General features: G+C 39.0%; 1 protein-coding gene across 4 annotated transcripts in view; it reads left to right on the forward strand.

Moving 5' to 3' along the window:
- The first annotated feature begins 2,968 nt into the window (after nt 1-2,968).
- Nucleotides 2,969-24,376, forward strand: part of PIAS1 (protein inhibitor of activated STAT 1) — a 117,557-nt gene continuing 96,149 nt past the window's right edge. For 2 of the 4 annotated variants that reach the window (XM_027569689.2, XM_027569694.1), the window contains exon 1: nt 3,079-3,208. In XM_027569689.2, the coding sequence (XP_027425490.1) occupies nt 3,185-3,208 (24 nt within the window). In that variant the 5' untranslated portion in view covers nt 3,079-3,184. Of the gene's footprint in view, nt 2,991-3,078; nt 3,209-17,882; nt 17,963-24,376 lie in introns of those variants that run through there. The other 2 variants (XM_027569692.1, XM_027569690.1) reach the window with 2 other exon arrangements.

A 24,376-nucleotide genomic window follows, 5' to 3' on the forward strand; every position in this document is an offset into this window, starting at 1 on the left:
CCATGTCTAAGAAAGCTATGTCTCATTCAAGGTTATAGAGATTTACTCCTAAGAGTTTTATAGTTTTAACTCATATTTAGGTCTATGATTAATTCTGAGTTAATTTTTATGTGTTGGGTGGGACAATAATTTTAGGGCCCACAAAAATGTTTTAAATCTTTAAAATCAGAAGAAAAGTTAAGTATACTCAGCTTGGATTGCATTAGTCTTTATACCATACAAATGTAAAATGAGTTTTTTTTAAATGTAATTTTTAGTATATATATACTTAATATATTTATATATTTATGGAAGAAGGGGTCTCTGAGGTTCTTTCTGACACCAAATATGTGACATCTTTCCATACCAATTCTCCAACACCAACTAAGTATCCAACAATTCAGTTTTGACACCAACTCCAGGCAGAAGCTCAGACCCCACAAGACTGCCCCTACTTCAGGTACCAGGTGCCAGTTCCATAGGCCACTTGTACTGCTGACTTGCCAAATTTGAGGATTCCTATAATTCCTGCTCAGTTTTGATAATTCATTAGAGTGGGCTCACAAAACTCAGGAAAACACTTTACTTAGATTTACCAGTTTATTATAAAGGAAATAACTCAGGAACAGCCAAATGGAAGAGATGCATAGGGTAATGCATGAAGGGTGGGGATGCAGAGCGTCCTTGCCCTCTCTGGGCACCTGGCCTTCCAGTACTTCCATGTATTCACTAACCTCCATCTAATCATGTATTTAGTCTTCATGTTTAGTCTTACCAGTGACCAGCTCCCACCATGAAGCTCCCGAGGAGCCATACTCTCTCACCTTATTAGTATAAGCTCAGGTGTGGGGGAAAGGGGCTCATCATGAATAATGAAAGACAATCCTATCCTCCAGAAATTTTAAAGGTTTTAGGAACTCTGTGCCAGGAACCAGGGATGAAGTCATATATATGTATTTTTTATTATAGAATAGTCCCTAGAAGGCAAAAGTGTGTAGGGCAATGAAAGTCATAAATGTGGTCCTGTCAGTTGACTAGCCTTCCTAGCAGTCCGTTTGTGAAATTATGGCATCTTGGAATAGGGTGTTGGTAGTGGATGGCCAGTGAAATGGACAGGCTTGGGATATGTTTTAGAGGCAGAGTCAGCTGGATTGGTGAAGGATTGGATGTGAGAGGTGAATGAAAGAGAGGGACCAAGGATGATTTCCGGATTTTTGGTTTGAACAACTGGCTGAACGATGGTGCCATCCATGGAGAATAGTGGGAAAGGAACAGGGCTAGGGGTAAAATCGAGGCACTATTTGACATGGAAATCTTGAGATGACTAGGGATCATGAAATAGAGATATAAAATAGCCAGTTGGATTTGTGAACCTGGATTTTGGTGGGGAGATCTGGGCTAGACAGAAATTTGAATTTCAAAGAGTTGGATAAATTCACCTGGGGAGTGTAAAAAGAGAAGATAAGAGGGTGAGGACTGGAGGGCTACAACATTTAAAGCTTGAGCCAAAGAGGAGAAATCAGCAGATGATTTTGACAAGGAGGCTCAGTGAAGGAACAGGAAAATCAGGACAGGGAGATGTTAAAAGGAAGTTCAGGGGGAAACGTGTTTCAAGAGAAAGGAGTCTTCTCCACTGTTTGCAGTTCTCCTGAGAGGTCATTTTAGATAATGGAGAATTGACAATTGGTTTTGGAAACATGGAGATCATTAATAATAATCCTGATAGGTGACCCTGATGAGAGAAGTCAAGGCTGGATCAGAGTAGGCAGGGAAGGGAATGTGATGTGAGGAAGGGAGAACAATCACTGTAGAGAGATCTTGAAATACCTGAGAATTTATGCAGTGGAGAGAAACAGAGCAGTTCTGGAGGAGATTTTGGAGTCAAGGGAGGTTTTGTTTTAGGTGGGAGGAATTTCAGTATGTTTATATGCTGATAGGAGTAATCTAATAGGGGAAAAAGTAATGATGCTGGAGGGCGAGGTGATTGTAGGAGTAAAGTTCTTAGGAATGTGGGAGGGAAAGGAATCCAGGTCACTGGTAGAGGGACTAGCCTTCATAGGCACAGGGGCCCTTCTTCATAGTAACCCAAGTGTTACTATGTCTGTAGGAATGGTTTTGATGGTGAGTAGATCAGGGAGTTCATGTCTGTTTTCTTTTCATTTTTCAATGAGGAATGAAGCAAAATGGAGAGCAAAAAGTGGGGGTTGGGGAGGAAGTATAGGAGGCTTTCAGTAGAGAGGCAAAGGTGTGAAATAATTCTTTCATCACATCTACTTAAATGTCAGTTTATTGGAGAAAGCCCTCCGGGCATTAAGTATATCTCCTTCCAACCGCTATTCTCTCACTGAACCCCCTTGCTCTTTTCTGGTACTCATCACCAGTTGTAATTGTATCTTTATTGGTTCACTTGCCTGTTCCTCCGTTAGAGAAGTACAGGAGGGCGGTTACTTTGTTTTTAATTTCCCGATGTATACATAAAGAAACAGGACGGGTACATAATCACTAAATAATTACTTGTTGAAACAAAGAATTAATGAATGAACGTCTTCAGAATTTTGTCTTAGGTCACCCCTGTTAAGTGTTTGGACAAGTCACTTTTCCTCTCTGAGCCCTCATTTCTGACTATATACATACCACGTGAACTGTAATCTTTTCTCTGCCCACCTCAAAGCGCTGTCATAAGGAAGATCTGAGCTAATAAATCTGGAAATGCTTCATCAAAAGATCCTCAAATGTAACGGATTGTTATTTTTAGCCCACGCGTATCCTCGCAGGTAGCAGGTGCCAAAAAGGACTCGCTGATTGGGGGAGGGGGCCATTATAGTTTCTGTGACTGTAGGCATCGAAGCTTTGCAGAAGGGTTCCGCAGGCCGCGGAGGGGCGGGGCTCAGGCCCGCAGCCCCCTCGCTCCGGCCTTTCCCTGGAGGCGCTAGCCCGGAGAGGATGGGGGGCGGGGAGGTCGAGGGGGGAGTAACTGTCAAACCTCCCCATTTGGCGCCATTATTTAAATGGTACGTGCCGGTCTCGCTGCTGTACGTGCCCGGGGCGGGGCTCCGAGCGCCGGGAGAGGGGCGGAGGCCGGAGGCAGGACGGGGAGGTGGAGGGGCGAGAGGGGACGGGCCAGGGCGGGGCTAGGCTGGCTAGAGGGGCGGGTCTAGCGGCGGCCCCCGGCGAGGTTCAGTGCGCTTGCGCTGACAGACGCAAGATGGCGGACAGTGCGGAACTAAAGGTAAAGCGCAGCTCGAATTCACTTCTAATATTCGGCCGCGGAGACGGCGCCGCTGGTGCCGAGGGGGATGGGTCCGGCCCTGGGGGGCCGCTCGGGCCTGACTCCACCCGGGCCTGGAGTTGTAGGGAGGAGTGGCGCGCCCTGCCCCCGCCGAGGGGGCCCGGCAGCGGCGGGCCGCGGGCCCCGGGTGCCTCGGGGGCGCTGACGGGTCGTCCCCGGCGTGTTATTGTTGTGGGCGCCTCTGGCGGGGGTGGCGGGGGAAGAGATCGGGAGTCGGGAGGCAGGGGCCTCGGCTGCCCCCTGGGCTCGGCTTCTTCACCTTCCACCAGCCTCCCCGCCCCCCCATGGGGAACGGGGGCTGGGGCAGAGTGTTCGTGTAGGGGGGATTGGGAAAGCTCCCCGCCGCCGCTTCCTCTTCCTCCTTTGCAGTCCCGGGCTGCTGTCAGGAGCTCTCCTCAGACCCCCGGGAACTTGGCTTCGGCCGCCCCGCCCCTCCGTGGCTCCCTGCCGCCCCCGCCCCGGACTCGCTCTACTCGGCTGCCCGCCTGTCAGGAGGCGCCCGGGGTGCCCCGCTTGTGGCCAGCGCGATCCTGGGGCTGTGGGGCAGGGATGTGGGGACAGGCTCCGGTAAAGTTTAGTGAGCCCCGGGCCGGCGTTGGGGTTCAGCTGAGGGGTAGCGGGGTAGTCCGCCTGGGCGGGACGTTACTTTCTCTCTGATTCTGGGCAACCGGGGGGGGGGAGAACCCCCCTCGAAGAGTGTGTATTTGGAAGCAGTGGTGGGTGGTGGGAAGCAGCTACCTCTCCCTTCTTTTCCTTTGCCTGGTGTGGAGGGTGAGAGGAGCCTTTGGGGGTCTCTGCACACACCATGATGGCGATGCTATAGCTGATGGAGGTGAATGGTTCGTGTTTATATCCCCCCGTTGCCTTTTGTTTGTAGGGACATCTTGCTGGCCATGTTGATTTGAACGAAATTCTCCCCTCATCCTACTTCAACCCCCAATAAATAGAATGTTCCTGCGTTCCTCTCAACTGTACCAATTACTCACGCCTCGCGAAATTGGATGAAAGGGTGCCCCCTTTTCCCCGCTTTTTCTCCCACCCCAATCTTCTTTACCTGATGATGGCTTCTTTACCGAAGCAGATATACCACTACACAAGCTGTTGGGGGAGGGGGGTGGAACCCTTATGATTGGATTGTGACAAATGGGGCTCCGCTTGAATAATTTTGGTTTAGTAGCAGGCAGTTTTAACTAACGCGTATTATTTCGAGGCTCTGAACTCGATATTCCCCTCTCGGTGGCTTCCTGTGTGTGAACCAAGCAGCTGGTTATATCTTGACCCAGAGAACTGACATCTCTGTCAGAGTGGCGATTGGGATATACAGTTGTAAATCTTTGGGGAGGGTCCTCTGTCTCTATTTAATAAAAATTATTTAAAAAAAAATTTCTCCGTTATACTGAAACGACAGCTTCTAGAACAGGCAAACACCACGTTTGTTTCTGGAGTTTTTCTGTGGAAAGCTTCGCTGAAAGATCAATTTCCTCAATAATTTTGCAACGTTAACATTCCAAAATTTGTATATTAAGGCGCTGGCTTTGAATGTCATTCTTTTAAAATTTACTTCTAATTACAAATTAATTGAAGAGAGCAGACTTGGAATGGTTGGTCTCGTTTTTTTCCAGTTTCAAACTATTGACGAAATGAAAAAGCCTCAGCAATTTGAATATTTTTGAGGTCATTAACTCTTGAAATAGAAAGTACACAACTTTAAGATACATGTTTTCTATAGTTTCACTCTTAAGATGTAGTCACAGTGTTGCTGTGATCTTTGCCTTCTAATATTTATTTTGTTTGGAATCCTTTTGAATGATAGCTAATCAGTTCTGTTATACATGGGCCACAGAATAAAGCTGAAAAGCTTGTGCTGGTTATATTGTCACTCTTGATGCTGTCCAAAGAAACTGGTATGGAAAGCACATGCTGGGAGATTTCCTCCTTTGTTCTTTCTCATTTTAAGAAAGTGCCTTTGGGGATAGATCAGATCCCTGGTTTGAGTCTTGTTAGGTAAAGTTTCTCTTTACAAAAATGAGCCTCTATCAGATAAATGCTAAACACTTGGGGGAAACATTATTTTTCTAAAAATGGTCTCCCTTTTTGCCCTCTCAAAAAATCTACTTGAGTTTTTTTCAGAGGAAAAACTACTCTTGTGTTCCTGTAGTACAATTTTTTCAAGTTATAATAACTGTTTTGACATACTGGTTTGGCATTGTGTGTTCCCAGTACTTTGAGAAGCTGTGATAAATTGCTTAGCTGGTGGTAGCTGTGTTAAAAATTTTAGTACTTGATTGTGGTTAGATTTGCTGGGCTTTTTTTTTTTTTTTTTTGAAGGGGTAGATGATCTTAGGAACGCCTACCATAGTTATTTGAGAATGTGTGTATATAATTTTCTGTGCAGTAAGCTTTGGAAGATACTCCTTTTGGAAATTATATTTTCTGATGGTTTTTCTTTTTTGTTTTGGAAGTAAATAGCATTTATTCTTAATAAGATAGGATAAGTCAGAATAAAATTTAAGAAAAACCCAGATTTTTCAGCTTTAGGTGAAAATATAGTCTGACAATGGATTTCCAACTATGAGGCTTTGAGTAAATACAGTGACCTTTTTGTTATCTTAATTCACAACCCACATTTCATCTTGCTGTGGATTGTATTCATAATTATTTTCCTCATGGCCCATTTGAGTGAGTTCTTTTAAATCTATAACAAATCTACAAAGATCAGATGGGAAAAATGGATAGATCTGTATCTCCTGTAGGAATGGTGCAAGCTGCAACACTTGAAGATACTGCCAATAAAAATTAGATTGTGAGTCATACATATCAAAAAGAATTCTCTGTGCACATTTGTTTATGAAAGGTTTAATTTTTCATTAGGGGAATACCCATAAATGACATGTGTAAGAAGGTCGAGAGTGAGCATTTTATTATCTTTAGGAACTTAAAAAGCAGGAGGGTGTGATGGCCAGATGATCTTGGAAGTTAAAAATCTGACAGCTTCATGTAGTTCCTCTTAAAGTACTTTTTTTTTTTTAAGATTTATTTATTTTAGAGAGAGACAGTGCATGCCCTTTTTCGAGGGGGAGTTGAGGGAGGGGCAGAGAGGAGGAAAATCTCAAGCAGACTTCCTGCTGAGCATGGAGCCTGGGGTGGGGTGGGGTGGGGTAGGGGCTCAAGGGCTTGATCTCACAACGCTAAGATGACCTGAGCAGAAATCAAGAGTCGGATGTTTAACCGGCTGAGCCACCTAGGTGCCCCAAAGTACTTTTTTTATTACAATTTGTTTGCATTAACTCTCAAATCAAGTTATATTGCCCTTTTAACTCACAGGAGGAACAGTGGGGAGGAAGAAGTTCATCATTTTAGTGGAATAAAATAATGGAATTCAATGGGAAGAGAAGCCATACTTTTGACACTACGCTTTTAAAAGTATAAGCATGTCAGTAAATTCTGTTGTCATATTCTGCCTCTTTATTTTCAAGAAATAGCCACTTAATTTTAATCTTTGTGGTGTGATTTGTCTGCTTTTTATTTCGGATGGAAACCTTACAGTTTATTTGTGAATTTGATTTGACTCTCCCTAATTTGGTTTCGTGTCAGGTGCCACATTTAGATAGCTTTTGTTTTAAGTCACCATTTTTATGAAGAGTATTTAAAAACAATTTATAAAACACTTTGGTTTTTAAGTATTTCATATAATTGTTTTGAAATACTGCTTTTTCATCTACAGTTTTCTCCTAGGTCATTGTATTGTCTTTCTCTTCAAAGAGTCTCTTGTAACCACTGTGGATTGCAATAATGCTTAGTGGTGAGTCCATAGCTGATTGACCTTGGGTTTCTCCTGGTAAACTACATCAACGTGCTGCTCCAGGGTGCTTGCTGAGGCTTTTTGAGTTCAGTGTGATTTGTACCCTTTCCTGGTGGTAACTAGGGATAAGAAAATAAAATGGCTCATGGTTGTAGTGGGAACTGGGAAGAAGTATCTGAGTTTCTGAAAAATTGGGTGTTTATGATAAGATGTAGCCTTTAAAAACAAAGCCCCTGGTTGGTTTATTACTTTATAGAATTGTAGTGCTTTCTGAAGTATTTTGCTCTGGCATTAAGCACCTTTTTCTTTTTTTCATATTTGAATGAATATTTTTGTATAGTACTTTGTACTTTATAATGTTGCAGTTTATAATGTATCACATTATCTCATCTGATCTTTCCAACAGTTCTTTGAGGTAGGAAGGCAGGTCATATCTCTTTCATTGATGAAGTGAGCCCAGAAAGAGTAAGTGACTAGCCCAAGGTCATACAAGTAAAAGTGGCAGGAACTTGAACCTAGGTCTTAATGATTTCAAACCCTGTACTGTATAGGCTGCTGTAAAGGTGCCATGTCTGTTCTGGAGCCCTCTAGGGTGCCTCGCTAACAAAGAATTCCAGTTATGTTGTTGCTAATACTTTCCCTCTTGCTCTATGCCAGGGTATTTTTGGATATTCCTTGGGCCTTTTGCAAGGAATATTTTGGAGTTTGTTAGTTGGAATCATAGATGTTAATTCTTGCAAATGTCATTTTGCCAAAATTTCAGAGAATACTGAAAAATAAGCAGAAAAAAAAAAGACACCTGTAAGCCCAGCACTTAGAAATATCATGGTTAACATCTGGGTATCTATCTGTTTAGACTTTCTCTCTTTGAGCATATGTGTATGTATATTCATCACTTAAATCACGTTTTTCTTTATGTGTAATCTGCTATTTTCATGGCTAACTTTCTAGGTAAGTAAATATAGGTCTGTGTGATCATTTGAAAAGTAACATTGTATTTTATTCAGCTAGTCCCTTATCATTGGACAATTAGATATTTCTACTTTTTTGCTTATTTTGACAAACAGCCTGATATAAAGGTTTGCACATGTTTTATTCTAACAGAATACATTGATATGACAGAACTTTTTCTGTGCTTTAGGGAGCAATGCTAATGGTATTTTGATTAGATGAAGTGTTGTGAGTGAAATAAGTAATTCTTGATTTGTTCATTGTCTATACCTTTGTTTCTGTTTCTGTAAACGTATCAGATAAGATTATTAAATGATGGCAGAGTATATTTATAAAAATGTAAGTAAACATTTGATAGAGTATGAAATAGAGTATGAAACAGCATTTATAATTTATTTCAGGTATGTTTGATTTTGGAAATTATATCATAGTAATCAAATATTGGAAGTTTATGTGCCTTGTTTAGATGTGCATCTGTTTTTAACTGACACTTTAAGAAAAGCAGTGCTGAGCATTAATATAAAGTGGAAATGAGAGTTTGCCTTACTCATATTTTTTTCTCAAAACTAAGTGTTGCCAAAATACTAGTTTGTAGATAACATTGTTTTGAGGAAGCTGTTATAGAAAAGAGGTTACAGAGGCAATGAAAATATTTTTCTATTTTAAGAAGAAGCCTTTATGGGTTAAATTAACTAATAAATGCATATGTGAATCTTTATGGGTTAAATCAATAAATGGATATGTCAGTTATTATTTGTGCAACATCTGGGAAGTACACTGTAGAAGGAATAGTTGATGAGATTAAGGGCGTGAAAGTGATCAAACTCTAAATTTGACATATCAGATTTAGTCCATGTAAACTTAAATTTATATAACAAGTTTTACCATTAGGATTTTTAAAAATAGGAGAAAAGAAATGTTAAGTACATGGTTGTATTTTATTATCAGTTTCATAATTGCTATGCACTTTTTGCTACTCTTATTACAAAACGTTTGTGATTATACTTCCCCTTCCATGTTAAAAACTGTGGAACTCCCACTACTTTTCATTCCTTCTACTTTTGGTTTAAGTGGTATCACATGAAATGATAGCCCCCAAACTCCTCCTCCCTTCAGAATTACCTGGTAAAACTTCCTTCTTTGTAATGCATTTATAAAACTCAGTAAAATGAAGAAATTACCCTTTTTCCTTTTCTGTTTCACCTTAGATCAAACAAAATAAATATAAATCCTTTGAACATTAACTAGTAACTTTGAAATATCAGTAACTCTCCAGAGATTGTTGCAAATGTGCCTATTTTTTAAAACTTCATCTCCTTCTTACTTTTCCTGCTATTCTTTTTTGCTTTCAATTTTCCCCCCTTTGGCTGCCAGGTTAATTTTCCCCAAACATTTCTTTTCATCCTGTCACTCCAGTGGCTTTCCATCGAAAACAAGATAAAATCTTAGCTCTCAGGTATTCAGGATTTCCTATAGTCTGATCCCAGTCCACTTTTTGTGTATTTTGTCTCCTGTACTCTATGGCAAAAGTCCTTAACTTAAAGCCAGAGCTGTTAGTTTGCTTCTTTTTGTTGACTAGTGTTCTGCTTTGTACACCACTTCATTTTCCCCCATTCCTACCCTGTGTACATAGTAGGGGCTTAAGATACATTTGTGAAATGAACAAATTATGTTCAAAATTCATTTCTTTATAGTAAGGGGGCTGATGCACATGTCTATATGACAGTCTGTATTGTAAACATTCACATCATCACATTTTATTTTATGGCTGCTTTGGAGATGAACTTGAATAACATTAAATCTAGAATAATTTATGGGGTGCTTGGGTGGCTCAGTCAGTTAAGCATCTGCCTTCAGCTCAGGTCATGGTCCCAGGGTCCTGGGATCAAGTGCCACATTGGGCTCCCTGCTCAGCGGGGAGCCTACTTCTCCCTCTGCCTGCCGCTCCCTCTGCTTGTGTGCTCTCGCTCTCCCCCTCTCTCTCTGACAAATAAAATCTTTAAAAAAATAAAGAAAATCTAGAATAATTTATGAAAGACTTTTAGGTTTGTCTTTTATATTTCTTTACGTTATATAGATAATAAGTGACTACATTTCTGATTGTAGTGATATGGCAGTAAATAGAGTACAGTTTTAAAGACCTTCATCATCTTCAACCCTCCCCTCCCCCAGAGGTAATCACTTTGGTATCTATTATTTTTGGGGGGGTGGGGAGCATAACAGCTTTATTGAGATACAATTCACATACCATACAGTTCATCTATTTAAAGTACACAATTAACTGGTTTTTAGTACATTTACAAAGTTGTGCAACCATCAACATAATCAATTTTAAAATATTTTCCTTACCCCCAGAAGAAATCCTGTACCTTTCAGCTATCACCCCCACTGCCCACAACTCATTTCACCCTGAGGCAGCTGCTAATCTGCTTTTGGTCTCTGTAGATTTGACTATTTTGGACATTTCATATATATGAAATAATATATAGTCTTCTGTGTCTGATCTATTCATTTTTCTTTGGATGGGCATTAACTGTGCCTGTATAGTATTTTTAATTTATTGTATGTATATATCTAGATTCACATATGACTGGGCACACAGAAGGAACTATTACTAAATGAATGTACATGTACATAAGTATATTTTCTAAAAACACAAGTGGGATCATATTATACCTAATATCCTTTAACTTGCTTTTTTCACTTAATATAATATATATTGAAGATCTTTCCATGTCATATCCCAAAGTGAGATCATCTCATTCTTTTTTAACAGTGCACATATTTTGTATGTATATTTATAGAGGTCTACCTCTTGAATTTATCAATGTATATGTCTAAAAGTTCTTAACTTGTTGTGATAGTTTTGTTATACTGTTGCTTTTTTTAAACCAGTTGCCACATTTAATATAATATCTATGGTATTAGCATTGGAGTTTCACTGAAAAATAGGAATAAAAACTAAAACAGGTAAAGGTTGTTTGGCTTGAGGAGAAATGGAATGTAGGCTCTTTACGGGATTCTGGCAGTGCACAACCAAAGCAGTTCATTTTGTATTTGGGTTTCTGAATGTGAGCAAGCCTGTTTTTAGCTTCATGGCATAGTGCTTAAAATAGAATTTAACATGCTATCTTGTGCTTTATGGTGAATTTTTAAGACTTTTTCTTGCAGTCGTGTAGGTCTAATCTTAAAAAAAGATCTGAAAGATTTCAGGATAAACATTTTTCTCTTAGATTAAAATCATCATTCTGGTCTCTGGGGTTCTGTAAGTTACCCAAGAAAGGGAATGTAGAGGCGCCTAGCTGATGGTAGGTACTTGGCAATAGTTTGTTACTTATTTAGGAAGTTATCTATCACATTCTGTCATTCATAATTTTTGAGTTCCAACTCTGAGGTATCAGGCTATCAGTGGTTTGAGTGTATCTCTGTGTATGTGTGTGTATTTAGACATTCTTGTTATAATGGGATATTTATTAAAAAATTACCTTTTTAATTTTTATTTATTTATTTATTTTATTTTATTTTATTTATTTATTTTGACAGAGAGAGACACAGCGAGAGAGGGAACACAAGTAGGGGGAGTGAGAGAGGGAGAAGCTGGCTTCCTGCCGAACAGGGAGCCCAATGCGGGGCTCCATCCCAGGACCCTGAGATCATGACCTGAGCCGAAGGCAGACGCTTAACGACTGAGCCACCCAGGCGCCCCAAAAATTACCTTTTTTTAATCATACAAGTAGTGCATCAGCTATTATTACAGTGGTTCTCAAAGTCCATTTTCCAGGCTTCTGGTGGCTTTCTAGGCTCTTTCTGGGGGTGGTCCAAGTCTAAAACTATTTTTCTAATAGTAGTAAGGCACTATTTATTATATTGGCATTTGCAGAATCAGTGGTGGGTAAAATTGCTGGTGCCTTAGCATGAATTAAGGCAGTTGCACTAAACTGTACTAGTTTAGTATGTCACCATACATTTGGAATTAAAAAATAAATGGCAGTTATCCTTAGTATCCTTAATTAAGCAAAAAAGAAAGTATTAATTTGATTATGTCTCAATCCTTGAATCCATTTGGAAATATATTTTGTGTGATGAAATGAGAAGTACCTGTAAATACTTTTACTGAGTACCAAATCCAAGAAAAGATTTTGTGCAGTTGTTTGAGTTGTGGGCTGAACTGGCTGCTTTTTTAATGGAATACCATTTTTACTTGAAAGAATGGCTGACAGTATGGTTATACAGACTTGGATAATCAGGACATTTTCTCTACAAGAAAAACAACTGACAGTATTTGTTACTGATGATAAAATTCAAGTTTTCAAGCGAAAATGGAATTTTGGAATACTTGTATTTGCTACTGTGAGTTTGACAGCCTCCCAATACTTTTTGATAAGATCAGTGGTGGTACTAATGAATGCGATATATTGAAAGTGTCAACATTTGGAAGAACTGCGTAACTCAGTGAAGCAGTGCTTTCTAAATAATGCATGGTATTGTAAATTCATGCGTGGGTAAAAAGATCCATTGGAAATGGAAGATATACCAATGGATTTCAATAAATCAGAGTAGGAAGTATTCACTTGATATGGTTTCAGATTTCATATTGCAACAGCCTTAAAGAAACTGCTGCTTGTTGAGTTTTGGTGAAGAATCAAAGAATATCCACAGTTATCTGAAAAGACTATTGAAATACTATCTTTTTCCAACTACATACCTGCATGGGCTGAATTTTCTTCCTGTACTTCAGTCAGAACAACCTCATGGAGCAGATTAAATGCAAAAGCAGATATTAGAATCTGACTGTCTTTTTAAGTCAGACATTAAAGCGGTTTGCAAAAATGTAAAACAATGATAGTCTTGCTAATATATTTTTGTCTTGGAATGTAGTTTTTAAAATTAATATGTGATTTATGTTAACAGATAATTATTTTTAAATGATAAATCATTAAAAATTGTTTTAGTTTCTAACAGTAAATATGGTTAGATTTTTAAAAGAGATTTATTTATTTGAAAAGAGAGAACGTGGGGAGGAAAGGGGCAGAGGAAGAGGGAGAGAGAGAATCTCAGGTAGGCTCCCCGCTGAGCGCGGAGCCATATACCGGGCTCAATCTCAGGACCCTAAGATTGCTCCCTGAGCGGAAACCAAGAGTTGGATGCTTAACTGACTCAGGCACACAGGTGCCCCAATATCGATAGATTTAATCAACAAAGTTTTTTGGGGTCCTCCATTTTCTAGACTTTATAAAAGAGTCCTGAGAGCAAAAACTTTAAGAACTTGAACACCGTTTATATAAGATTTACAATACCAGGAGTCTGTAGTTTAAAATCAGACTATCCCTTTCACCTTCTCACCCTGGCATTTTTTTTTATTTGTTTAAAAGAAAAAATGGTTTGCTTATAGATAATGGTGATCTCATTTACAAGGCAAGTTTGTAAGCAGAAACTGTTTAATTGTATCTTGCATCTCTGTAGTAAAAATACTGATGTTTGCATTGCATTCAATGACTACTCTCAAGTGCTTTAAATCAGTAATGGTGTGGGGATTGTATAACTCTTTATTTTCTCAAGGTTTTGTCTCAACCCTTGATTGTAGTAGGGGATAGAAATAGCTTGGGCAAATGAAAAATACATACAGATGTCCCCTAACCTATTTTAGCCAATAATTTCCTCTTCAGCAGATCTTACTAGGTCTTACCAAATACCTAAGATAATTGGTTTGCATTTGACCTATTTTGTTTTCTTCCTTTCCCTCTTGTGGGATTGGAAGTGGAACCTAGAGATTATAAAACTCCGAATGCTTTTCTAGTTTCTTTCTACCTTTCTTTAGAGTTGCATTTGAAAAGCTTCAGCCTCTGTATTCCTCAAGTGTCTTTCCCCAGGGTGTCAGGGTAATACTAGAAAACAAAGATTTTTGTGCAAAACTTATTTTAATCTGTGATTTCAAAATAAAGTAACATCTTAAAGGTGAAAGTTTTTTTTAAGTATGGTATTTTGTGGGTAATTGAATCCTAATTAGGGAAAAGAAAATGAATTTCAGGATTGCCATTATTTTTCACTCCTAAATTTAAATAGTAACCCCAGGAATAGTGCAATTACTAATGAGAAAGGGGAACAGTTAAAGTTAATAACCCTTAATTCCAGACTATTTTTTAAAAAGTTACTTCTTGGTATATGTGGCAACTATGTTAAAAAATTTTTTGGGGGGCATCTGGTTGGCTCATTTGGTGGAGCTTGTGGCTCTTGATCTCAGGGTTGTGAGTTCAAGCCCCACATTGGGAGTGGAGCCTACCTAAAAAAAAATTTAAAAAAAAGTTTTTCCACATGGCAACCCTGCTATGCCCAATGGAAAGGATATTAGATAAGATTCACCTGTAATGAGCAGCATTATTTGCATATAAAAATGTGCTGTAACTCTTGAACAGTTTGATTGAGTAGGTTCAACTTTGCTACTTATAGACTGGTTGATAATTGTTCAGAACTACTTTCTTGTAGGTAAACACTTCATATTGTCCTGAGTTATTTTCTGGAATCTGCTGGGGATCTTAATAGGTAATTCTCTTGAGTGTGGAGAGTGATAATTAACATTTTGTTTTGCATACAATGTCTAGTTTTATCTGTAGCTTTAGTAAAAGTGGCCCAGTTTTTGATGTTCAAATGTCTTGTCATCCTAACTGCATAATCCATTTGAAGGATTGGGGTGATGTTTGTGTTTGTATGGTGGGGGTAGTGGTGCTGAGGGTGCTGTGAATGCTGTTGGAATTCAAGGGGCATGTCCTCCATTGAACGTAATTCTGCAGATAAAGTTAATTAAAGGAAAAGTGATATTGATGTGAAGTGCAAATAGTTAAACTCAAGCTTTTATTAATTAGCTATGGGTTTAGGGTATTTGATTGAAGAAGTAATATTTTTTTTTTTAGATTTTATTTATTTATTTGACAGAGACACAGTGAGAGAGAGAGAGAGAGAGAGAGAGAGAGCACAAGCAGGGGGAGTGGGAGAGGGAGAAGCAGGCCTCCTGCTGAGCAGGGAGCCCGATGTGGGGCTTCATCCCAGGACCCTGGAATTGTGACCTGAGCTGAAGGCAGATGCTTAACGACAGCCACACAGGCGCCCCCCAGAAGAAGTAATATCTTAATGAATATAAAAATAATTTTTTTCACTTGATTTAAAAATTGCTTCATCCATTAATGTTTTCCCTTTTATTTTTTTAAAGAATTTTTTAAAAAATGAAGATAGTTTTTTTTTTTTTTTAAAGATTTCATTCATTTATTCATGAGAGACAGAGAGAGTAAGAGAGAGAGAGAGGCAGAGGGAGAAGCAGGCTCCCAAGGAGCAGGGAGCCCGATGCGGGACTCGATCCCAGGACCCTGGGCTCATGACCTGAGCCGAAGGCAGACGCTTGACCATCTGAGCCACCCAGGTGCCCCAATGTTTTCCCTTTTATAATCTTACGTGGCTCATTAAAAACATGGTGTTGAAGAGAACTTATTTTACTTCCTATATAGTTGGGTCTTCTCATACAGTCATGTATTTATTCAGTTAATATTTGAGTGTATACTGTGTGTCTGGTATTAGTCATCAGTATACAGGGATAATTAGAACAATTCCTGTTGGAAAAGAACTCAGTCTGGTGGAGAGACAGATACATACTATCTTGCATCATAATTATCTGGTTAAGACCAGTAATAGAGCCATGCGTGGTTGATGTGTACATTTTACTTAACTTTAAATCTCTATATTTCTGAATTATTATTTTTTTCAAGATTTTATTCATTTATTTGAGAGAGAGAGAGCATGAGAGAGAGATCACGAACAGGGGGTAGAGGTAGAGGGAGAAGCAGACTCCCTGCTGAGCAGGGAGCAGGACGTGGGACTAGATCCCAGGACCCTGGGATCATCATGACTTGAGCTGAAGGCAGACACGCAACCGACTGAGCCACCCAGGCGCCCTGAATTATTATATTTAAGATTGTTTCTCCTCAGCTTTCACATAAGAATTAACTAGATCGGTAGGAAAAAAAAAGTTAACGTAACTTAACTCTTTTGAAAAACTTACTATACGGGCGCCTGGGTGGCTCAGTCGTTAAGCGTCTGCCTTCGGCTCAGATCATGATCTCAGGGTCCTGGGATCGAGCCCCGCCATCAGGTTCCCTGCTCGGCAGGAGGTCTGCTTCTCCCTCTCCCACTCCCCCTGCCTGTGTTCCCTCTCTTGCTGTGTCTCTCTCTCAAATAAATAAATAAATAAAATCTTTAAAAAAACAAAACTTACTGTAGTCTTTTGTTTTGAGATTTTTGTATCCCTCCTGTCCAAATGCCTGCCCCCACCTCCCTTCCTCCCTGACCCATGGTTTTAAAAAAGGATCCTTCATTTTTAGGTTATTATTTTGCGAAGCTAAATTAACCAAAATCTATTAGGAGCAAAGGACTTTAAGTAAAGTTAAGGTTGAACTTTAATAATGATTTTTTTTTTTTTTTTTAGATTTTATTTATTTGACAGAGAGACACAGCAAGAGAGGGAACACAAGCAGGGGGAGTTGGAGAGGGAGAAGCAGGCTCTCCGCTGCGCAGAGAGCCCCATGCGGGGCTTGATCCCAGGACCCCGAGATCATGACCTGAGCCGAAGGCAGATGCTTAATGACTGAGCCACCCAGGCGCCCCTGAACTTGAATAATGATCTTACAGAAAGCTAGCTTACTGTTAGAGCTTCAAGATATCTTAGGTTTTTAGAAAATTTTCTCTAAGGGCTAGTTTTTTCTCTTGAATGAAACTAGACAATTTGAAGTATGGTAGAATTTTGAACAGTTAGAACAGACATTTTCTTTTGTATATACTTGCCTTTTGTAACATAAAGATGAGTTCTTCATTGTACATGGTACAAAGTGCCATTTCATTCTTGAACCTTTACATGTGACCTATCTGGAGGTTTTAGGATTTTTACTCCTGGTGTGCTTAAACTTCATGATGAAATGCCTTAGTATGGGTATTTTTCAGGCATTGTGCTAAGGTACTTGATGGCATAGTTTGGAGACACATGTCCTTCACTTCTAGGGAATTGTCTTGTATTAATCCTTTAGTAATATTCTCCCTTTCATTTTGTTTTCTATTGTTAGAGGACTGGACCTGTGTCTTTCCTTTTTTTTTTTTTTTAATTTTATTTTTTCAAGTAGGCTCCATGCCCAGTGTGGAGCCCAGCATGGGGCTTTAAGTCGTGAGCCTGAGATCAAGACCTGAGCTGAAATCAAGAGTCACGTGTTTAACTGACTGAGCCACCCAGGCGCCCCTACTTTTTTTTTTAACCAGTTGATTATTGTCTTTTGCTCTTTGTGCTTGTGACTTAACTTTTCTTTTTTCCTTTTTTCAATGTCATTTTGTTTCCTTTTAGGGAGGGAATATGGTAGGTGTTTGTGTATGATCATTGGTGGACATTGTAAACTCTGTGAAGCTCATAATATGAACTATGTTAATATATGGTAACCATTCTTAAATAGTTGCCAGTGTTGAATGAAGATTTATATTTAGTGATAGTAGAAATTGTGTTCTTTTTTGAGACGTCTAGATTGCTTTAAGAAAATACATACACAAAATAATATGTATAATTTTGAAGAATGTATAACTTATAGAAGACTAATAAAACATCAAACTTAATAGAGTATTCCAAAACTTTGAGGCCTTTTTTGGTGCACCCTCATCCTATTTCCTCCCTAGTTCCTTTTACATAATTTATATTAATAAGTTGCTTTTAAAATCAAAACGTGATGAAATATTAGTTATGTATATTATTTACTTGTAAGGTTGTTTTTAAGCTGTTGTCTCTAATTAAACCATCTAATTAAATATCATAGTCTTATAAATTTTCCAAATTTGATACAGCATTTGAAGAGGAGGACTCCATAGGTGGAGGTGAAGAAGAAGGTTTTGGAGACCTCATTTTGAAAACATGCATAGCTGTGGTAAATATATATGCCCATAGAATCTAGCAATTATGCCTATTGATGTTTGGGGAGGACAAAGGGGCTTAAGTTAATTGCCACAGTGATAGACACTTGGTTAAATCTTGAAAAGTGCTTAGATTTGTATGTGTTCATCCTGTAGTCCATGAAGAAGTTGAAATGGTGAGAAAAGTTTAGCTTTTTGTGGAAGCATAAACCATTAAAGTTTGTGTTACACGCAATATATTTTTTCCATTATTTTGTTTGATACATTTAAAAAGGTTTCATGTAAAGTAAAACATAATTATTCCTTTACTGGGCTATATACATTCTGTGCTAACCCTTGAAAACAAATAAGCACTCTCCCCTTGCCTTTCCTTTTCCTTGTTTCAAGTTTGGCCTATCCTATCCCAGTTGCTTAAGGCAAGGATCTCATTCCATCAGTATAAAAATGAAAGCTGGTTTACGTGCCAGATACTGTGTTAGATGCTCAGTCGTTATTTGGAAGTGAAATAGATTTGAGTCTTGGCCCTTGTGAAACATATTCTAGTATTCCAGTCAAGTACATGAAAATAGCTTGGTTCTCTTGCACCTTTCTATATCTGAATTTTTATAAAGCACTCATTTTTATAATTAGCAAAAAATGCTGTTTTTAAATTTTGGAAGTTTTTTTTTTAAGTTTATTTATTTTAGAGAGAAGGAGAGAGAGTGAGGGTATGAGCACGCGAGCATTGGGAGGGGGAGCAGGAGAGGGAGAGAAGCAAACTCTGTGGAGCTGGATATGGGCCCCCATCCCACAACCCTGAGATCATGACCTGAGCCCCTGAGATCATGATCTGAGTCGAAACCGAGAGTCAGAGGCTCAACCAGCTGAGCCACCCAGGCACCTCTGGAAGTTTTTGTTGTTGGTTTTTTTTTTAAGTAACATAATAATTTTGAATGCTTTGGTATAGAAAGTTTAATAGTCATTTGCTTTATGCATGCTTATTAAAGGTAGTTTTTGGAGGAAAGAGGTGTGGGAGAAGCAAGGAAAAGATTTAAGTAATTATTGTGGGAAGTTCGATTGCTGGCTTACTGGAAAATTTAGTGGGATGCCTTTGCCATTGAAATTGACAATTATGAATGTATAGTAACATCGGTTTGCCTGTGTGCATGCATTCTTCTGTCTGCCTGTGTTGTAAAGTTGGAACCAGTTGAGGGTGCCAGGCATAGAGGGGGAAGGGAATTTTGCAAAGGGAAATTTAATTATGGACTGTGGAATCTCTCTAAGCTGGATATAAGAGGGCAGATGGATAGAGAGTGATAGATATTTATGATGTTGAATAGTTGCAGTGGAGGTACATAAGCAAGAATAGGAGGTGGTAGCTGGAGGATTCAGTGTTTGAATTAGTGATTTTGGAAGTGGCGCAGGTTTTGGTAGAAAGGTCCAGGGTGTGGCTACAGGAGTGAGTGGCTGAGGGTGGAGAGTAATGATAAAAAGTTAAGAAATATAGCTGAGGGTATTGGGTTGGAGTTTGGATAGTTGAGGCAGGTGCTGAAACCTTCAGTGAATGGCAGGGATATTGTTCTACAGCTGCACTGTCCAATACGGTAATGACTAGTCATATGTGGCTATTGAGCATTTGGAATGTGGCTGATCCAAATTGAGGTGTGCTGGAAGGTGGAAGTGCAAATATATAATGGATTTTGAGGACGTAGTGTGTTTGGGAATGAAAATATCTCATTAATAATTTTTATATTGATTACATGTTGGAATGATAATATTTTGGATATATTGGTTTAGGTAAAATATATTATTGATTTTACTTTTTTCTTTTGCTTTTGAAAAGTATAGTTAGGAGGCGCCTGGGTGGCTCAGTTAAGCATCTGCCTTCAGCTCAGGTCATGATCTCAGGGTCCTGGGATTGAGCCTTGCATTGGGCTCCCTGCCCAGCAGGCAGTCTGCTTCTCCCTCTCTCTGCTCATGCTTTCTCTTTCTCTCTCAAATAAATAAAATCTTAAAGAAAATCAAAGTATAGTTACTAGAAAATTTAAAATTACATGTGTAGCTTGAATTTGGAGCTTATATTATCTTTCTTTTGGGCAATGATTTTCTAGAAATAGTATGAACAGTAAGTAGTATGAGGATTAGAAGGGAAGATATCTGTAGGGGTTTCTGTAGAACCCAGTGTAAGAATCCTTTGGGAGAGGGAGTGGATTTTCATTGGTTCTCTAATGCTTTCTCTTCAGCTGTTTTTTGTGCTTAGAGTTCCCTTCTTTTTAGCCTCTCCAGACCTACCTCAGCTCCCTTTGCCCCATACCTGACCTCAGGGAGTTTGCCTCATACATAGGGAGGAGAGAAATGTTTAGAACAACTATAATGGAGAGCAACATAAAAGAGTAACCATATGAATAGTTAACAATGTATTCATAAGGGGAAGAGGTCACTTCTGGTTAAGCTTATTTCAAACTGGGCCTTAAAGGAGAAGACTTTTGATAGTTGATCATAGGAAAGTTATTTCAAGCAGAGGGAACAACAATGAACAAAGGTAATGTGGAGAAAAAACACTGAGGTATATTTTATGGAACACCCAGTAAATTCATGTGTGGAGATACACAATAGGAGAGTAATGCAAATTCTGGGAAGTTGGGGATAGATTGTCACATTGAAATTATGAGTCTGAAACTGTAGTAAGTTCTATAAAGGAAAAGGACAGAATTCTAGTACATGTAACAAGGAGACCTGACTTGGTTTGGGTGCTCAAGGAAGGCTTCCCTGTTTCTGAACCTTCTGAACTACAAAATCCCTCCACATACAAGTCTTGTCACGTCTTTCTTAATGTTATGTCTTTCTTTCCTTCCCAACTACCACCTTATTATTTCATTCTCATAGTATCATTTTGGTGTTAATCAACAATCTCTAAATTGGTCTCCTATCTTAATTTCCCTTTTCAGTTCACTTACTCTTCAGGCACATTGACTTTTTAATTATATGTCAGTTTCTTCCCCACCCCCTCCATTTCCTGCATTTTGAACAGTTCTTTGTAGGAGTAAGAACAAAATTCTTTAGCCATCCAAACTAAGTAATCTATTGTTTGGATACCAGTAACATACTGACTGGGCATTGGGCAGAATTATATAATGTCTTTATTTTAGGGAGGTAATGTGTGTATTTCTAATAGGTTTGCACTACCAGTATGGTTCATAATAATTAAGACGGATGTCAGATCATCATTACTCACATTTATTGACAATGAGCAAGACACAGTCTGTATAGACAGCTTATAGTTTGATAGAGAACAGACCAGTAAATAGGACTTACCTATGTATAACATAAGGGCTATATTGGGTTAATCTGTGGAGCATGTAGGAGGAGGGTAAATTTACTAATGTTGAGGGTGGACTGAAGAAAGTATCCCAAAGGTGATGACATCTAATTTGACACCAGAATGAGTTGAAGTTAGCTAGAAAAAGGTTGGGATGAGAGGGAAAAGAATTACTTGCTGAGAAAACAGCATGTATATACAAGTACCGGATGAGGGGGAGCTGGTAAAGGGGGTTAGTGGCAATGGCTGAGACTGGATCATGAAGTGTATTTTAGGCCATGCTAGGAAGTTTGGCTTCTATCCTGAGTGTAGTGGGTAATCATTGCAAGGTTTAAGCATGAGAATGACATGATCAGACTTGTATTTTAGGAAGATCACTAGTGTAGAGAATGACTTGGAGGGGATAATATTGGAGATCGGGAGAATAGAGATAGTGGTAGTCTGAATTAAAGTGGTAAATAGGGCTCTTCAGGGGACGGCATCCATAGGCATTCAGAATGGCCCAGCATTTGACATACCATTGCAGGCTGTCCTACAATAGCCTCTAACAAAACTAGGCTGGCCTGAACCCCTGGTAATAGAAATGTTTACCTTTCAAGCACCAAAATTCGCATTAGCTGACGTAGAGGAGTTCCTGCTGTGGGACCTAAAGTCCTTAAAAGGTTGTCTAAAAAAAACGGGCACCTGGATGGCTCAGTCGGTTACATGTCTGCCTTTGGCTCAGGTCATGATCCCAGAGTCCTGGGATCGAGCCCTGCAGTGGGCTCTCTGCTCAGTGGGGAGCCTGCTTCTCCCTCTCCCTCTGCCTGCCACTCTGCCTACTTGTGATCCCTTTCTCTCTGTATGTCAAATAAAATAAAATCTTATAAAAAATAAAAATAAAACAAAAAAACATTTCAGCAGAGTCTTTGGTGGGTCCATGTGTGCAAAGTGTGTCTGCAACACGATCAAGTGGGCTTTCCTTATGGAGGAGCAGAAAATCATGGTGAAAGTATTGAAGACACAAGGGCAGGGTCAGAAAGCCAAATTAAACAAAAAAACAAAAAAAGAAGCTTTTCTGAGCAATAAAAAAATCAAAAGGCAAAAGCGTCAAAAAAATAAAGTGATAACAGGGACTTAGACATTTTAAAGTATTAGGATTGATACTACTTGGTAAATAGACGTGAGTGAAGGAGAAGGTGGTGTAGAAGTTTCTGGCTTGGACAACTGGTTAGGTGGTTGGAAGGTTTGAGAGAAATTTGCTGTATTAGGTTTGGACATGTTGAGTTGAGTACGTGTGGGACATAGACAAAGTGGATTTGGGAATTAACAGCTTAGAGATGAGATGGCATTTTGAAGTCATGAGATGGATGAGGTCATCCAGAAAGACTGGGCTGAGTGAAAACAGGGTCAAGAATAGAGAGGAATTCTCATAGTTAAGACCTGGAATAATTTTTTAAAATATCTTTTAAAACTTTAAACATCTTTTATGGACTGCTTTAATGTTTTTAAGATACTGCCTTTCCTTGCAATTTGATATAGTGGACTCTTTAAAATTTTGCAATTACAGATGTCTTTCACTGTCTAAATCTGTTTGGTTCTTGAGTTCAGTTAGCAAGAATTTATTAGTCTAGAGTATTTTGAAAATATATGTAAGATTGCTAGTGGAGAATTCTTCAAGAAGTTTGGGAAAAGGGTTCGAGATTAATCATCATCTACATAACATTTTAACTGCATGCAGTAACATGGCCATGTTAATTTGACATTTGGTAAAGGTGGTTCACATGTTTTATAACTCATATTTAGTTTTGGAGTGTTAATTCTATGACTAGATAATTTATCGTCCATATTGGGGCACTTTTAAGTATGGAAGGGAGAAGCTTTTAATAATTTTGCTGGAACAACAAGCATAAAATGGAACTCTGGACAACTTTTCTATATTTCTTCTTTTGTGAAGTGCTAAGAAATGAGATGGTAATAGATTAAACGATGATAATAAAGAAGGTTTTGTGGCTAAGTAAATTTGCAAAATGTTAAATGCAGCATTAACATTTCTGTTGGACTTCTTGGGACCTTTAATGTGTTCAGTGTGACTTGAGAAAGGAGGGCATGGTGGGGAATTGCAGAATCTTGAATTTCTTGAACTTATTTGCCGTAGAACCCTATTTCTCTGAATATCCATTAACACTATGAACGTAGTTTGGAAAATGCTGATTTAGAATATCCTGTTATTTAAATTAAAGCTCTTTAACATGAAGCCCAATCAGATTGCATCTTAGTTATACGTTTTATTTTGGGATTTTGATAGGTGATGTCTAGGCAGCTAACCATATTAAAATAAGTAAATTTTGGGGTGCCTCAGTTGGTTAAGTGTCCGACTTTTGATTTCACCTCAGGTCATGAACTCAGGGTCTTGAGATTGAGCCCCGTGTCAGGCTCTGAACTGGGCATGAGACCTGTTTAAGATTCTCTCTCTCCCCTCACCCCAAACCTTAGGCAAACTGTCACTGTAAGACCTGAACAACATTTTCCTGCAGCCTATTTTTTCTTTTTAGTATTTCTCTGTAGTTTTTGAGAAGTCATTTCCAGGGCTTTTATTTTTTATTTTTTTAAAAGTTTATTTTATTTTTTATTTTTTTAAAAGTTTATTTATTTACGTAATCTCTACACCCACCCTGGGGCTCGAACTCATGACCTCAAGATCAAAAGTCACATGCTCTTCTGACTGAGCCAGCCAGGCATCCCATTCCCAAGGCCTTTTTTAAAGATTTTATTTATTTGAGAGAGAGAAAGGAGTCGGGGGGCAGGGGCAGAGGGAGAGGGAGAAGAGCAGACTCCCCACGGAGCAGGAAGCCGGACGCTGGCTCTATCCCAGGACCCTGGGATCATGACCTGAGCCAAAGGTAGATACTTAACCCCCAGGCGCCCCCCCCACCAAGGCTTTTAGAAAATTTGTGTACATCTTTTCTAAGCTTATTTTTCTCTGAAAAGCAAGTCTATAAATCAGGATTGAAATATGATAGCTTTAATTATTTTTCTTGGGCATCCCAGACAGGGTGTATTGAATAATAACCTTAAGATTGGGGAATATTGGGGAAGATAGTCATCTATATCTTAAGTAGTTGAGCATTGCTATTTGTAACCTTAAACT

This window comes from Zalophus californianus, chromosome 6, assembly GCF_009762305.2.
Source record: "Zalophus californianus isolate mZalCal1 chromosome 6, mZalCal1.pri.v2, whole genome shotgun sequence".
NCBI lineage: Eukaryota > Metazoa > Chordata > Mammalia > Carnivora > Otariidae > Zalophus > Zalophus californianus.